General features: G+C 39.5%; 2 protein-coding genes across 3 annotated transcripts in view; both read right to left on the reverse strand.

Moving 5' to 3' along the window:
- POC1B (POC1 centriolar protein B) overlaps positions 1-12,906 on the reverse strand; it is a 50,668-nt gene extending 37,762 nt beyond the window's left edge. For both annotated transcript variants that reach the window (XM_084289343.1, XM_084289344.1), the window contains exons 1-7: positions 12,798-12,906; positions 12,618-12,702; positions 4,327-4,498; positions 3,392-3,571; positions 1,984-2,091; positions 1,088-1,203; positions 597-730 (exon numbers count right to left, since the gene is read on the reverse strand). In XM_084289343.1, coding sequence (XP_084145469.1) covers positions 597-730; positions 1,088-1,203; positions 1,984-2,091; positions 3,392-3,571; positions 4,327-4,498; positions 12,618-12,702; positions 12,798-12,812 — 810 coding nt within the window. In that variant the 5' untranslated portion in view covers positions 12,813-12,906. The remainder of the gene's footprint in view (positions 1-596; positions 731-1,087; positions 1,204-1,983; positions 2,092-3,391; positions 3,572-4,326; positions 4,499-12,617; positions 12,703-12,797) is intronic.
- Positions 9,668-12,376, reverse strand: GALNT4 (polypeptide N-acetylgalactosaminyltransferase 4). Its single transcript, XM_084305876.1, has one exon. The coding sequence runs from the start codon at positions 12,195-12,197 to the stop codon at positions 10,446-10,448; it is 1,752 nt and encodes a 583-aa protein (XP_084162002.1). The 5' UTR covers positions 12,198-12,376; the 3' UTR covers positions 9,668-10,445.
- Positions 12,907-18,113: the final 5,207 nt, after the last annotated feature.

Below are 18,113 nucleotides of genomic sequence, written 5' to 3' on the forward strand. Positions count from 1 at the left end.
TAGTGAAATTTTTGCAAGGCAACTTGACTGAAGGATTAACATTGCATATCTTTGTAAGATACTTCATTATGATTACTACAATCAATACTAGGAAAATATGGGCACTTTCCATAGATTTTAAGCAGAAATAAAGTAACAAAAATATCAGATATATATTACAAAACTCAGGAGAATGTGCTTAAGTTACCACAAGTAGGATTTCTTCTGCATAAGGAGGAAAGAAATAAAACATCTGCCATTCTTCACAAAAATATTTCTTCCATAAGCTTCCCCCCTTAGAAGCACTGTTTTTCAGTAGACAAAAGACTTATATTCCAAATAATTAACTCTATTTTCAAAATAAATTATTAATATAGAACACAAACTATTACTCAACATTAAGCATGCACGCAATAGCAGCAGATTGCACAGGGGCTGCTGAAATTGATGTGTTGCTTTACACACTTGTTACAAGGAAAATTAACACAACACTTTGCTGTCCACTGAAGTTTATCTGCTAGTTGCAAGACACAAGACCTCATAAATGTTACTTTCCATTTAAAAAGATAATGAATAACCTATTAAGATCTCCACTTTAACAGGCTTATTGTGAATACCTTGTGTCCATGAAGCGTGTAAATAAGTCTTCCTTCTAAGAGGTCCAAAATCTTTAGAGTACCATCAGAAGAAGCGGTGATGAGATAGTTACCAGAAGGATGGAACGATACACAATTAACCCCTGCTCTGTGAACTAATTTACAGAAGACAGTATTCAAAAACTACATACAATAGGAAATGCACACTTCATTATTTTGCTCTTTTCTACTTGCCAAAAAAACAACCTATTCCATTTAAGTGACAAAACAAAACACTGGGGATATAAGAGATGCTCCAATCTATTTGTTTAATGTTATTCTAAAAATTGAGTAAAGTATTGCAAAGAAATAATAAGGATTAATTTTATGACGCATTTTTTAGCATTGCTGGCCTACAAAAAAAACTCAGTATGACCTGTTTCTCTACTTCCCCCAGTACAACCAAAATAAATTGAATTTTGTAGTAAAGAGACCCATTCTAAAAAAAAAAAAAAAAACAATGTTGCTTTTACCTCTGTAGTGCTGTAGCAGCTTGTTCATTCGAATATCCCAGAGTTTCACCGTATGGTTAGAACCTGCAGAAGCTATACATGTACCACTTGGGTTGAAATCCGCAAAATTTGCAAACCTAAACATAATTCACGAGAACAGATCGATTACTTGTTTGGGTAAAAATATTTGTATTTTAATAGTAATATTAACATTGAGTTGCAGCCAGCTTGTCCACGTATATGAAAACTCAAGTAAGTTATTTCTAACAACAGAAATAAGCATGAGTAAACAAGTCTCATTATAAATGAGACTGTATAATCAAGTAGCAAATAAATTAAGTTTGTCTAAAACCAGAAAATCTAGCTATGACAGTCTCTTAGCTCAGAAAAAAAAAAAGAGAGATGGTAGCCATAAAATTAGCAAAGCATATATACAAGATTAATATTCAGTCATTTGTTAAATAAAATTATGGTTCCAGGATGTTTAAGAAAACTGCTGATAAGTAAAAGCAAGTGTTTTCTTTATTTAGATATGGCAGATCACTGAAGCTAACAGAATACTGTCTTCATCAACAAGGAGAGAATTCTTGAAGTGTTATTCTTGTTGAAGCATCCAATATTAAATAGCATTATCCACGTAGAAGATATATATGAAAACATTTAAAAACCTAGGAACAATCTGACTTCTTGCTGGTTTATTTCCTGACTACAGGAAAACACGAGTAAATGCAGTTAGTTAACTTCCTTAGAAGAATGCAAAATTAATTATTTTAGTTTATAGAAATTTTTCATTTAATGAAAAAGAATTTTTGATCTATTTTCAAATATAGCGTACAGATGTTAACAAAATGAAACATCAATTTAATCTCAATAGAATTACACATTTACATTTCTCCTTTTTTTACAGTAACACTTACCCTCCATAATCTATGAAACTATCAATACATGTTTTATTTGTTGTATCCCAGATCTTCACAGATTTATCCTCACTGCAAGATGCTATTAGTCTTCCATCAGGTGAAAATCTGGAATGTGCAAATGTACACATTGCTATTCTGAGTTGTATCAGTCATTTAGTATTATAGACATTAGTATCAAAACACCAGAACCAAGAAAGTCCAGAATTAAAACGTATAACTTTCAAAGGATATTTAAATTTCTCATGAAGTCATAAAACTGAAAAGTTTCTCTCTACAGTGTTTCCGCCCCCCACCTCCACAATCAACAATTAAAACTAGGGCCCTAAGTGAACAGTAAAAGCAGCCATAGGTTGGCATTTCAGATGCCCAGGAGAACATTACAGAAAAATATGGGCAAGAAAAAGAGGACACAGAATAGCCTTGTATTCAATTTTAGCCTACATAAACATTCTCCTGTGAGTTCTCTTTAGACTTCCAAACTGTCAGGAAAATATTCAAGATTATTCCTAGATTTAGCAGACTAAGCTTATTAAACAAGAAAAATGATTTGCCTATAATTTCACCAATACTTATTATTTCTCATATTGCACAACTGCACAGCAACATTCAAGAACACTGATATTGAACACTATTTTTAGATCTTCTATGTTTCTTCTCAAGATTAGATACTTTGGAAGATACTTTTTAGATACTTTGGAACTTTGTAGGGCTCAGCACTTCACTACTACTAAATTTCTTCACCAAGGTGTTTAAAGCAGGCCTCTCTTAGCTGCAGATTTTCCATTAATATGGAAACAAATCAGCAAAGTTCAAATCTTTTCTCGTCCTTGAAGAGTTCTGCCTTTAAACAGGGTGCTAATCTGAACTTTCAGTACAAAGACTTTCTTTTACCTTCTCCGATTCTGTACATTTAACTCATTTTGACTCATGACCAAGAACGGTCATAGAATAGCTGAGAAAACCACTACTATGAATAATAAAATTAGACATAAGTGAATGCTGCAAAATAAGTTGTTAATACAGCACAAAAATATACAGGATCAGGGTAGTGAACAGGATACCGAGAGAAAATAAATATGGAAAGATATACCTGTCCTTTAGAATAAAAAAAAAAATATATATATATATATATATATATAACAATCAGTAACAGATTTCATATGTGCACATATTAACACAAAACAAGCATCCAGACTTCGATTAGGATATACATACAAAATGTTGTGTGCATGTATATATGAGATTGGTTTATTAAAATTTTATTAGTAGTGACAGAGAAGCTTTTATTATTCACAGATTTTTCTTCTTTTAGTTCTGCTCTACGAAATAAAAATTCTTTGCAAGGAGTTCTGGACACGGAATCCACCATAACACCCTCTTCACAGAAAATAAAAACAAAGCTTACTTGGCACAGCGAACCCAATGAGTGTGTTGGAATAAGGAAAACAAAAGTCGCTGACGGTGAACACTCCATATTTTTATCGATTTATCATTGGAAGCTGAAACTAGGAATTGGCCATCATGCGAGAAGCTCACACTACGAACAGATGCTGTATGACCTTTCAGTACTGATGATTCTCCATGACTGAAAAAAAAAAGAAAATCAAACTCACAGTAATATTTAACAGAAATAGGGTTTAAAGAAAAACAACAACAACAAAAAACTCATTCAAACAAAAGAGCAATGTACAGTGTTGCCAATTTTTTGCCAATTTGTTGCCAATCATTGTTGCCTTTTTTGCCTCATTTATAGATTAAATGTTAGAATACAAGCAGTAATCATATTTAAAATTATGAATTTTAGAAATCATTGCAATTAAGTAGCAGTACAAGCCTTCATGAAGTATTTAGAAGACTATTAAATCTTTTGATACAGTAATCTACAAAATGCCTAAGAGTTAAAACACCAGTCACGCTAAGATTATTCTGAATAGCTTGCAATCACTACTACTTGAGAGTAACAGTCTAAGAAGACAAATCAATTTATTTTTTTCAAGAACATTATTTTTGTTTCACTCATCACTTGTCTCTCCAAAATGAATTGCAGTTACGCAATCCTCTTAAAAGAAATATGCACTTTAAGCCAGAGAAGTACCAAGTTTAATTCTGCATACTCATGAAATTAAAACATCTAAACTGCTAAGCCTTGGAAAGGACAAAGTAATCAGCAAAGAATAAAGTAACATGGTAAAGAACCATGTTACTCGTGCTCTCCCATGACTGGGTTGAAGCCCAGTCAAGAATGTGGGAAGGCAACAGAAACATTTACCAGGTAAGACCCCCAATATTCATATTACACATTGAAGAAACATACAGCCAGCATCGCCCAATTACACTCACATGCAAGGGATCCATAGTCTGACAGTACGATCCTGGGAACTTGAAGCAAGTAGCCGCCCCTCCGGTGAGAACTGCACGCTGGTCACAGCTTCCTCGTGACCCACAAATTTGTAAGCTCTGCACTGCTTCTTCAGTTTCCATATCATAAGAGACCTATCCAAAGAAGAGGTAGCTGGCAAGAAATAATTAAAAGATAATATGAGTCTGCTTGTCGTTATTAGAAAAAACAGAGCTAATTAATGTCTAGAATTTTGGATTTACTGTGAACTTACTGGGTCATGAGAGTGTTAGGGAAGGAGGAGCTACTGAGTTTTAATGGGTAATTTGGTCTGCTTAGCCTGACTGGAAGCCTGGCAGCCAGAAATACTGCCAGCAGACTTTTGGCAAGGACATCAGAAGACTGGGGAAGTGAAGGCTAACTCTTAACAGATAGCTCTCCCACATACTGAGCAAACTAGCCCAACATCTTGCACATGTCCTAAGTATGAATCCAGACTCATCATTACCAAATACTAAGAGTGTCACTAAAAACAACTGACAAGGTTTTCAATGAGAAGTTTGGAATCTCACTTTGATCTTTCAGATGTATTTTTTTTCCCTAAGCATCTATTATTTATCTCAGAAGAGAGGCCAACTTAAACTCAAGATATCATTTCTAACACCTCATTTATCTAAATGAAACCGAATATCTAAATATAATTCTGTAATCCTAATTAAGTATCAAGTTCTTAACGCTATCATTTGTATAGTTCAGAACGCAATGTGAAGTTTTTGGTCTGGTAAGAGAAAAAGCACTAGAATCTTTATTTTTTGCAGTCACCTTACAAGTTGGCCACACTATCTACATTTGATAAGGGAGATACAGCTTTAACCAGAGCTTTTCAGGAAACGATATACAGCAAAAGCAACAAGAAGCTGAACTGAAATTGTAAGTGTGATACTTCTACACCCCTATTTTCCTCATCTCTCCTAAGTGCTAGCACACAGGGCATAACTGAAAAGGGAATTGCACATTCCCCATTAAAAATAGACAAATAATTCCTATCCTTAGTACAGAAAGGGAGTGAATAGAATAGCTGGAAGCTGAAAGGAACAGAGGAGGAGGGGGGACAAGAAAACAGGGATGATCTTCGCTTTCCGGCCTGTTTCATGGCACTGACAGCAGTGGAAGGAAAGGAGTCTGATTATTAACACACGTCAAGGCAAGCCCTGAATAAAATATTAGATTTTAAACTCTCCTTTGGGACTTGGCTCAGAGATAGCATTCTCCTCCAAAAATGGCTTCTGGTAAAAGACATGGGATCAAACTATCCCTGCACCTATATCAGTAGGTGTAAATTTGACAAAAGTATAGGACATTCCCCCATCCACTTCCAGTTTTCAGACTTCTTTATTTTATAGCAGGCTCTTTCTAATTGTACTAGAACGATTATTTTTTTTGGTTTTGGTTCAGAAAAAAAATGTGATCTAAAGTAGCATAAACATAAGTAAAAGAAGTGAAATATAAGCCAAAATACAATTTGAAGGCATCATGTCGGACAAGATTGATGGTTTCTAAAATTAATAATGCATGAAGTGCCAATTACCCGTGAACATGAAGATGTACCTCACAAACTGCTGACAGGCCTTGTAATGCCAGCCCTCTTTGCCTCCAGTTCTAAAACTGAAGGAAATATTTTAAAGAGATTACAGTAATAAATTCGAAGCCTGGTTTCCTGCAGCTTGCTCTCTCACAGAAGGATTACCCCATGGCTAATGAGACACGAGCAGTGATTTGAAGCTTTTCTTTCCCTGGGACACCCACAAGCATCGTCCTTGCTCTCCTTTTGTATTCTCTGCTGCCCATGCTGGAAGAGAACCCTCTCTCCATCCTTAGGTAAATTCCTCTCTTCAAGCTACCTCTTCATTACCATGACACTTGAGGGCTATTACCCTTGCTGCTGCAGCCCCAGCCCAGTTTACACTACCCCAAGGTGTGAAAGAGGGGAGAGGCTCAGGACCTGGGCAGGAAAGGGACAGTAACTGGCAGGCCAGTTGCAGAAGTATTTTCCCAAGGCACCCAGGCTAATGAGAATGTGGTCCATAACATATCTCATGGCCAATTTTTAGTATTAGAAATGAAACAAAAAGAAACACAGAAGTATCAGAACAGTATTTTAGGATGCGCTAATAAACAGGTGCTCCTCAGAGAAACCACAACATAACCTGAAACATGTTCAGACTTGAAAGATTAAACAATTTGGCCCTGCTGTAGTAATGGTAGTAACAGACCAATTGCAACATATAAGCAGAAAGCTGAAAATTCAGAGTTGGATTCAATAAAAAACTTAGTCCAGCTTACAACCTCAGTGCTTTCTGTACACACCCAAGCATCACTGAGGTATCTCTAGAAAATATTTTCTGGTTATGAGTCAGAACAGAACGGAACAGCAAAGAATAAACACCTGGCCTCATGGAAAGGTCAGGTTTACACATCACTTTGCTGCAGGTCTCTAAACAAATACTTGGGCTTTACATATGCCAAGAAAAATGTTTATGGGCGCTTGCAATGAAACCAAGTTCAATTTTGGCTCACAGAAGTTCTATGTATTGATGATACCCATTTTCGTGCAAATGTGTGTATGTACACAAATAAGCAGAGACACAAACAAGGTGCCACAATATGGAATTACCATTACACTCCCATTTCCTGGGATACCACAGTAGTGACTATGAGATGAAGTTGTGCAAAAGATCTGAAGGATATATGTGCCAGGCTTTACCAGAAAAATGCACCACCTGGTCACCTTTTCCCCCCCCAAATACTGAAACATCTCCAGTATAATTGCATCACCCAGTGCACGGATTACAGGTCAAATAGAGTGCAGGGACTTGTGTGTAAATGAATATTTGAACAACAAAGCAAACAAAGAAATCTCCACACGTTATAGTAACCTTGCAAATCTCATTGTGATAAGGTGAAACGTCGCAATACAAACACTGTTAACATTGATTCTGAAGATTTCCTACTTAAAGGAAAACTTATTAATTAATTAAACCTCTGTCAAGGCAACCAATCAGGATTTTAAGCACAGCAGATACAACATTTTAACAACATTTTACAACTTTTAATATCTCCCACGAAGTTCAAAGTTCATAATTTTCATTACATACTGTATGTATTCACACAAATGGAGGAAGACTGAAAAACAAAAAGCACACCATATTTAATTATCATTCTGAATTTTATTTTTCAAGAGAAACCTCAAAGCCCTCCCACATTTATTCAGTGTTAAGTTTACATTCAGTTTCTTAAGTCACTTAAAAATCAGTAGTTTAAAATATACAGAAGTGTTCCCCAAATTTTCAAAGTCTAACAGAATAAAAAATCTTCCATAGTTTCAGATTTTCCAGAAATCTGTAGGCACTGGAAAACAACCAGATTAGAGTATTTCTGTAGAGTTGCCACAACTCAGTTCAAGCCTACTTGAACTCAGAAACGGCAACTTTTTTTTTTCCCCTTCTCTCTTTCTCTCCTTCCCTACCTCCTCTACTTCATTCTTTTTTATTTCCTTTGGGAAAAAAAAAAATATATATATATATATACACACACACACATACATTTTTTTTTAATGTTTGAAATCCAGATTGTTTATTTTTGCCTTTTTTTTTTTTTTTAACCTGTAGTTTTTTTTAATAACCACAAAACCAGAATGGGAGGTAGTGGGGAGAAAGAAGAAGGGTTAAAGTACATACAGTAAAAATAAGTTTTCGAACTTTAAGAGGCAGTTGCACTTAGATTTATTGCTTAAATAGATAAGGAACACTTTGAATGTCAAATTCAACAAGTAGGTATTCTTTATACGAAATATAGTTTTTGTCAAGTCCTAAAAAAAGTTAATTGTATAAAAGTTGCATAGTCTATATTCACACTATTTAATTACTTTCATCTGAGGAAACATGCATTGCATATACAACTGATGCTTCTGCCATGTAGGAGAACCCAGGTCTTTTTCCTGTTGTTTCTATTGAATGTAACAGTTTACAGCAAGCTTTACACAAAAGCACATACTTATAAGTTATTGCCCCAGTACATAATGATTGGCTGCCTTTTTAAAATTTGGTCAGTGATTCATAACTTGTAGGTCCACAGAATACTTCCTTGCTGCAGTGGAATGGAATTTTTCAGGAATGCCTCCCTTAAATAGTAAAGAAGTTCCCTTTTTCCCAAAAATTGTTTTAGGGAGGAAAAAAAAAAGTCAAAGTAATCTCCTAACAATAAGTTAAAGGCATAAAACAACCCATGCCACACAGTGGCAAGCATTTTAAGCACGATTCAGCTCTACATCCCCAACTCCAAATTTTTTTCCTTTGTTCCCCTTCTATCTTAGCCTGTTTGCATACAAACCCTTTGACTCTTTAAAGTCACTTAGATTCAAGCACACAATCTTAATTTACTCTTACTTTAGTTTTGGAATATCTTCACTTACTTCAGGTCTCACTTTAACCCTTCTACCTACCAACGTCTGCAGCAAACCCACACCTACCGCATTCCTCAGGTGCCTTTATCCAGATTCTTACTGACCACAAGCTGAAGTTCCTACCTACCAGCCCAGTGACAAGGATTACTGTACCATGGCTACCAAAAAGCATTTACCACTTCAGTGAAAGTAACCAAAAGAGCTGGAATGCCTGAAACATTAAAGTAAGTGTTTAACTTATTCATATATAGCTAAAAACACAGATACTAAGACAAGATATTTTTCTCCAACACACATCAGTCATACCTACTGCCTATAATCACACTCAAAGCAAATTAGTGACCCGATTCAAGAATCAATATTATTGAAAACTTAGCATAACAGGATACAGAAAATGATAAGATGTCCTGTGAATCACCTAACTATCAAATCTTCTTTTCTTCCAAGCCGTCCTTTGCTTTTCCAACTCCCCTCACCTCAGTAACTCCTGCTTTTCAACCTTTCCCGAGGTCTCCCACAACATGACAATGAGCAGAAAGAAGCTGTGTATGCTGCATTATTTCAGACCGCTAGTGCGGTTGCAGAGCATGCCAGCTGGTGCCAAAACACGTGACACAAAATAAAACAGCCCAACTTTTCCTTTATGCTCCTCTCCCCTACCCATACCCTGACACCAGTCCAAAACCTGTAAGATTATCAAAATCCAAAAAATGGATACATGACATAGTCACACAGACTTTGTGTTCCCAGGAAGCCAGGCTTAACAAGGAAAAGTTTACACAAAGATGATGTAAAGGTTAAATATATAGCAAAGAAACAGCAGTAGCTAATGCTGTTCTGTGCTTTCTCTCATTCTCCATTACCTTTAAAGAGAACTCCCCTCTTTCTTCCCATTTGTAGTACCTCTACCTAGCACGTCCCTGGTTCCAGTGCTGCTACTCTCCTTTCCAAGTGCATGAGGTCCCAGCTCACGCTTTCCAGGTTAAGGTTTCTACAATAGGAGCAAGACTGCAAAGCAGTGCCAAAAGGCATCCACTAAAAACTCCTTCCTTTTCTTCAATGCAGTAGAGCTAGAGGTCACTTTAAAACTCTCAATAGCATGTAAATTCCCTAGAAACCTAGAAATATTCCAAGGCTTAAGATTCAACTTTCCACATCAATGTCAGTTTGATCACATCACTGTAGTCTAACATAGGTTGCTAGATATGTATATTACGATGCATCCACAAAATAGGTCAGTTAACACTGCTGTAAGAACCTTAACTTCTACTGAAGTAAGTAAAAAAATCTTTGCTTTCATGTCACATTATTTTATAGGTTTAACATGTTTAGTTTTAAGAGAAAAAAAAAATCCCTCTTTAGTCCACTGAAAAGGATTTGTTTTCCCACATAATCAAGACAGACCGAAATAAGAAAATAATGGATCAAAATTTTACAAAAATAGAAGGCATTAGATCTGAAATCACTGTTTTAGAAACTAAATCCCAGTATTCACTTTTGCTTTACATACAGTTCACCACAGCAGACGTGTTTTCTATACTACTACAGGGCAGATGCATCTGAAAAGATTCCAAGGTATACAATTGAATGTTATCATCTGCTCACGCATGTAAAAACCTTGGAGACTCTATTCAATTTGATTCTTACGGCTGGTGGTGACTATTTCTCAAATTTCCAGATCTGATTTTTATCTGCAGTATTACAAGTTCTCATTTCCACATCAGGACGCCCCTCAGCAGTACGATAAGCAGTAAGGCACTTTCCAGAATGAGGATGATAAATGGTCCCATCTTCCTTGAAATGCCATATAATAATTTCTGGGATAGGAGATCCATCTTTTGGGCAGCTCCTCATACTTATGTAATCCTCTTGCTCGGGGACTTCAGCACATAGCTCAGTTACAGAGTTAAATCTAATCTCCTTATTTGATGTGTATTCAAAAAATTGGTTACCTCCCTGACCATGACATCCAAAGAGAGAAAGGTGAGCCCCGGTAGGATTATGTTCTGGTAAAACGTAGTCTAGGCACTCTGATGATATTCCTGCACTGCGGATGGCACCATGCCAGCCAGGACGATCTTCTGGGACGTGCAACTCTGAAAATACGTTTTTTAAATACCAGTTAAAACTCCTGCATTTCAAACGCTCTCTTAGCAGCTTTCTTTCAGAAATATCTCCATAGTTCTCTTTTCTTGCTGGAGGATTTCTGTTATAGAAGTGTTCTTTATACTCATCCATCCACACCTCAGCAGCACGTGCTGTGTTCTGAAGGAAATTTGGTCTAGCATATGGTGCGCGCTTTGGAAACACATGGCCTACGTGAGAGCACGGATGAATTTCCAGCGTGCCTCCACACTGCCAAACTCTAAATGACAGTTCTAAGTTCTCCCCTCCCCAAACATCCATTCCTGTATCATAGGTACCCAGGTACTCAAAATACTTCTTGCTGACTGCAAACAAGCCACCGGCCATCGTCGGGGATCTGATTGGGTCAGTGTCAGATTTGCGCCTCAGACGTTCATGTTTAGGCACCGAGTGCCACTGAAAGGTCAGCCGCCAGTCAAAGCCCCCGATCATGGGCTCTGCTGACTGCATGTAGTATTCGAATGTGTTCCAGTCAATGGTGTCAATGACGGGACAGATGACAACAGTCTCGTTCTCAGCAATCCTCTCAAGCAGCGGCTCTAACCAACCAGAGACACACTCGCAGTGACAGTCGAGAAATGTAAGGACATCGCCGGTCGCAAAGGTAGCTCCAATCAGGCGTGCACGAACCAATCCTTCTCGCTTGTTGGTCCGTATCAGACGAACTCTTTTCAGCCTGCTGATGTATTTTTCAAGGTCAGTCTTCAAATACACTTTGTCACTCAAGTCATCCACCAAGATAATTTCTTTCAGGAGCACCGAGGGAGAGGTTTCAAGAACACTGTGTATCGTCCGCAGCAACGTCGACCAGGCTTCGTTGTAAAAAGCGATGACAACAGATGTTGTGGGCAGTTTTCTGTAGTTGTAAGACTTCGCTTTACAGCCGCTCAGCCGGTTGTCTTCGATGTGCCGATGGAGAGAGATCTTATCGCTCACGTAGATGTTAATCGCATACTTCTCAATCAGCTCCTCTTCCTGCTTCTTCTCCTCGGGGTTCAGCTGCAGGCGGGTGGCTTTGCCCCATTCTCCCGGGGCGTAGGAATCGGGCGGGGATTTGTCATACACCGGCCGCGCCAAGTCCACCGCCTCTTCAGCTCCGCCGGAGAAGCGCCTCTCCCACCGCGCCGCGGCGGTGCTGCCCCCGCCGAGAGAGGCGCCGAAGGACGACACCGACAGCTCCACCGCCAAGTAGGCGGCCGTCAGCAGCCCGAGCAGCGCGCAGCCCCTGCGCACCCAGGGCCCCCTCCTCGCCAGGCGGATCCTCATGGCAGGCGCCGGGCAGAGCCCCTCGCTCAGGGCGGCTCCGGGGGCTGCTGCCGGGCTCCCCCCGCGCCGCCAGCACGGCGGGGGACGCCGGCTCCGGGATCGGGCCGCCGGCGGGGCTGGCTGCGGGCACCGGGGGGGGGGAAACGCGGCACGGAGCGGCCCCCCGCCCCTGCAGCCTCGGCGCTCCCCTCGCTTACTTCCTCCTCCTCCTCCTCCTCCTCCTCCTCCCCGCTCGCCGCGGGACAAACCCCTCCCTCTCCCCGCCTCGTGGTTTGCTCAAAAAGTTGTCGCTTAAGGAAGGGGCAGAGACTCCGCGGCCCGCCCGGGGGAGCCCGCCCCGCCTCCGCTCCCGGACCCGGACCCGCACCCGGAACGGCCCTGCCCTGCCCTGCCCTGCCCGGCCCGGCCCCGGGCACTCACCCAGCCCCGCCGTGTCCGCGCTGAAGCTGACGCCCGTCACCGCCGCCCGGTGGCCTCGCAGGGGACGGAGCAGCACCGGGTCCTCCTGGGGGACAAGGGGCGCACCGTCAGCCGCCGTTATCCACTTCCCCCCCCGGCAGCCTCTCGCCCTCCTCCCCCGGCTGCCGGCCCTTTCCTTACCAGCGCGGAGGCCATGGGCGCAGCGGGCCCTCCGCCCCCCCCCTCGGCCTCCCGAGCGCCGCCGGTTCGAGCCCCGCGTCCCTCGGTCCGCCCATTGCCGGCCGGGGCGGGGCCGCCCCCCGGCAGCGCGGCCGGGCTCGGGCCCGCCTGCACCAACGGCTGCGGGGAGGCGCCGCCAGCCCACGGCGGTGTCGGAGGGGCAGGGGGGCGGCTGGCGACCGGGGGATGGGGCCCAAGGCCGGGGGTTTGGCCGGCCTGAGGGAGCCCCATGCTCCGTCTGGCTCGGGGAGCAGGGTGCTGCAGCCCCGAAGTGCGAGGGGCAGGGTGTCACGTTTGGGGGCTTACTGCCAGGGAGCACGCACAGTTGTTTTTCAACAAAATCCCGGTTTATCCTCGCTCTAAGAGTGCCGTCCCTGGGCACCAGCCAGGAGCACAGGGGGAGGTGTCAAGAGGCAGGTTTTCTTGAGTAACCACGCCGCTTTTTGTAGATTTCTGTCTAAATCTGCCAGTGCTTTTGTTTGCCTTTTCTTGAGGGCCCTTCAGATGAGCTGGGGAGGAGGCAAAATCTTCAAAGTGGAAGGTGGTGCCCCTTCTTGCCTGGATCTCCTGACTTAAATTGATACACGACAACAGTGACTTTGAATTAAGCAGTCTTAAGTACTGTGGGCCTCCTTGTCAGTTTCTTGTTCTTTCCTAACCTGTTAGTGCTTTCCAGATTTCCAAGTCAGTACTCATGGTTGTATCATACCCATTTTATCCTTAAGCAGTCATTTAATGCTTTAAAAAGAGTACAGCTAGATTTTATGTTGTTTTTTAAACTTAAAATTTAGTGTTACTGTAGTGCTGTGAATGTTCATTCAGCTTCACAGAAAGCTGGGTAAGGGAACCAACCTCACTCAAAAGATAATGCTCCAAGAGCTATGTTAAGAGAAACTGAGGTGACAATAATTAGCAAAAGGGAGGGCTCTACTAATAAAACTGTCATTCAATATGCAGGTGTTCACAAAGAGAGAATTTATGCTGCAATTACTTTTTTTTTTTTTTTTTTTCTATCTAGGCTGCATTTTACAGAGTTTCATTTGACATTGAACTCAAACATCTATAGAATCAGGTTACTAATTAGGCCAACATGTAAGATTGGTCAGTTACAGAACACTTCTAAATCAATTGGGTTTAATCGTAAAATGCAGATTTAAAATAGTAATTTAAAAATACTGAAGAAAGCAATATTATCACAAGTTTATAAAAAGTTTCCTTGAAGATCTTCTAACTAGTCCTTACATTGATATGCAGACTAATGATTTGCCTGTACAGCTTCAGAATTAAAAATTATTTTATTTATTTTTTTTTCAAAGAATAAGTGGTGGACAAGACACATTAACTTTAACTCAGACCTCCAGTTTTATGTCATTACTTGTTCCTGGTTTGGCATTGTTTTTTCCACACAGCTCACTCATCTGTCCCTTTGTGTTAGCTTCTATGACTGGTTATTGCAAAGTAAAAATGTAGCATTAAAAAAGTTTGTAATGATAAGACCTAAACATCCCATGTCCTACCATGTTGTAGGAACAGTGACTAAACTTCAGTTCACTTGATCTCCTTACCACTGTTGAACTCTTCCTGCCATTTTTCAACTGTTTTTCCAACTATCCTGTTTCCTATGGTTTATTGACTATGAATAATGCCTCTCAGAAGGTATCAAATAGCTGAGCTACCTTTGGGAAACAGTTTTTGTATCAGTTCAAATTGCTGTGTTCTGTTTTCTGAGAGAAATGACCTTCTGCTTCTGTTATTGTGTATTACAGGATCTCAGTATTTCTGGTATCTTGTGTTCCTAAAGCGCCTTAAAACCCAATGGACAGGAGCACTTGTTCATTTATTTACAACCTGAGATAAATGAGATTTCTCAGTCATACTGAATCGTTCTCCTTTTGCTGCCTTCACAGCTGGTATGTTTCCAGCAACTTAATATCCTTTACTCATTTTGGGGTGTTGTCAGTAAACTGAAATCTGTACCTGCCCATAAAATTTCTGAAACAGTGCCAAGTGCTAGTCCATTTGCTCTGTGGCTATGATTACTGAAAGGTGGGTGGGTATCACTATTTCTACAAAGCTCTGGAAGAATGTTTCTCAAATTGTAGGGTTTACAAAGTTAATCTCTTCCTTGCTGCTTTCCCTCATGTGATGGCATTTTGAGGACTCACAGATGATTGTACGAAGCAAAGCAGTCCCTTGCTGCTGTTATATAATTAGCTATAATAATTGTAGGCATAAGGCTGGCGGGTAATAGTTTTTATGCTGATTTCTTTTTTTCTTTTTTTTTTTTTTTTTTTTTCTCATTAGTATGCATAGATTTTATTTCTAGAATGATTTAGATTCTTGTAACTCCTCATAACTTAATATGAGTTGGCATTGTCTTTTTAAGGTTGAAAGTAACTGTTCTGTGATACACAAATGCAATCTGCGATAGTGGGTTGTTGTGCGCTGTGATGGCAATGATGAATGGTGCATCAGAAAATATCTTCCAAACATAATGAATGCCTCAGCAGGCTGTTGTTTCAGCATCTGCAATGTTTTTCTCAGATACTGAGTTAAGATAACATGGATCTAAGCAGAAATGATATATATGGAGGAATATTTTAAGATTGCAACTCAAGGTTTGTGCAGGTTGTATGGTCACAGTAGGAAAAGAACTCATTAAAGTGCTCATTGAATTCTAGGGCATGTAGACAAACTGAATAACTCTTGTGTGTGTGTGTTGCAATGCATGCATAAATTACACCGATATATTATTTCTTAATGAAATAATTGAGGTAAGATAGCGCATGTGCACAGGGGACAGATTTAACATAGCAGCCCACCTAAAATTCAGTCATATCTCATAGGAGGACTTTATAACTTTAATGTTAATACAGAATTCGAATGTTATATCCTATTTTAAAATAGATCTGAAACCCCCAACTTTTATTCTGTGGAGTTGCATTGGCGGCAGCTTCATTAGCAGCAGAACCTTTGGGATGCTAGGAAAAGACCTTGGCCTTGGGTCTTTGGAAGAGGGGGGACACGAGGCTGTGGTGCGCCCTGGACACTAGAGGGGAGTGTGAGATCCATTTTGCCAGCGGGGTCGTTCGTTGTTCAGCTGCTTGAAGGAGGAGAATGTGGTCTCAGGACGTGTAGATTTAATTATGTGCTGTCTTGCAGTTGCAGAACTGTTACACGTTCTGCCCCCTACATGTTTCCAACCTCTAATACTGCCTTGCTTTCTGCTACATTAAAAAAAAAAAAAAAGTTGTGAAATAAACATTGAGACTGTAAGTGACTTGTGGAGTACTGTTGGTTTGGAGGAATATTCTTACCAAAGTCTGTTTACCAACAACAGCTAGAATGGGGGGGAGAGGGAAGGACAGCAAGCCTGTATGTACACATTTGAAATGCAAGTATGATTCAGAAAATATGATTTAATCTAAGAAATGCAGACTTGAGGGACAACAGGAAGATACATGTTCAGGATAATGGAACAACTTATTTGAAGAAAGTCACATGAAAGTCTCAAAAATGTTTTTTTTTTTTTTTTTTTTTTTTTTTTGTTTTCCTTTTTTTCCTTTTTATTTTTTCTTTTAGTGAGAAAACTTGGGTTTAGGTATATTCGGTTTGTATTCTTAGGCCCTGTACAAAAATAGCTATATTGTATTATTTCCATAGCTTTATGTATCAAATCAGTTGAATCTAAAAGAAATTAAGGTTTTATAAGTGACCCACAAGTGGGCTAAAAGTAAGTTGTGCAGTGTGTTTTAAGTATCAAAACGTGTACATGTATGAGAAATTGAAGGAAAGTTCAGGAAGACTGCATGTTTTCACAACCACTGGAAAGGAGACATAAAAAATAGCTACACTTATGCATTCATTGTTCTTCTGTCTGTTAACTCTTCATAGGACTGCATATCAGCGGAAATTAAGAGGTGCCTGGGTAGCACAAGATCTGTTTCCAGCCAGCATGCTTTCAGCTAGGAGGTAGCTTCAGCTCTTTCAAAATACAGTACTCCTGGCAGACCGTTAGTCAGCTGGACTAAAAAGCTGAGGAACAAACACTCCAGCTACAGAAACTGTAAGTTTTCTTTTCATGAAAACGGATTACTTTTTTTTTTTCTTTTTTGCTAGTAAATGCAAAAGGACTTATAGTCAGATGCATCAATTTTATGTCACAGCTTTCTCCTATTTGCAAAAAGAAGGTACTGAAGGAGAGGAGAAATGAGTTTTGTATTAGTGAAGTCCACATAACATAGTTCAATACACAGTAAAAAGCCTGATGAGGCCCTTATCAAAGCAGAGCACACATGGCAAATTACCCAGCACTTAAATATTACTAGCTTAAGAAAATTTTGAAGAAATATTTTACATCCAATTCTGCTAATGAAGTACCTCAAGAATCCTATTAAGTCATTGAATATTGAATAGTCTGTATTCACTATAATCGGTGGCAGCCTCACATAGACAGTTATGGAGTATTTTATATTTGTTACGTCTATAATATATTTCACTGCTCTATTTCCAAATGCCTTACATAATCTCCAACATTAGTCTTTTTTAATGCAAAGGATTTTCAACTTTCTGAATTGCACTGATTATAGCCATTGTCTTCACCAAAACACTGGTTGGATTCTTTTATTTTAGCAAATAGACAAGATGGATATTACATGCAAATCACGTGTATTTCTAATTAGAAATTTAAAGAGATTTATATTTCTGGAACGATATAGTGGGATGGATTAAAATGTTAAAAGGCTTGCTTCCTTAAATAATGAGTTTTATGTCTGTGTAGATTGATGAAAATTGGCAACAAATTTATATTTAGTCAAATGGCTTTGTAGAATGTCATTGACTCTTCAAGCATGGCAAGAGAGCAAGAACATGTAATAGGGACTTGCTTAGGCACAGTATAGATATACAGTAATATAGAAGCAATTTTAAGTATTGGGCACTAGCTTGCAGCTGATAGATTTTTAAGATTTTTCCTTTTCCGGAAAACATAGTATTTCTACTGAAGGATAATTAACAGAACTTAAGGTGCCTGAGGGGAGATGTGTAAAGGAAAATAGTATAATTTTAAAACAGTACTGTAAATAAAATAGCTATGTAGATCAAAAGCTGAGTGACAGTTACTGGGCCAAAGAATTTGTCTTAAAGTCATTAGAATTTGCATAAAAATGGGCATGTTATTCAGTGAGTTCTTTGGTTTGTCCCTTTTAATTAGACACTTTTGTATAAAGGATATGTATTTTTGTAATGACTTCAGGGATTAAATTCCTTAATTGGAGA

The sequence above is a fragment of the Netta rufina genome (assembly GCF_964035555.1).
Source record: "Netta rufina genome assembly, chromosome: 1".
In the NCBI taxonomy this organism is placed as follows: Eukaryota; Metazoa; Chordata; class Aves; order Anseriformes; family Anatidae; genus Netta; species Netta rufina.

Bases quoted from the DNA above. Each gene is read 5' to 3' on its own strand.
- GALNT4 (XM_084305876.1), bottom strand. From the start codon at position 12,197: ATGAGGATCCGCCTGGCGAGGAGGGGGCCCTGGGTGCGCAGGGGCTGC.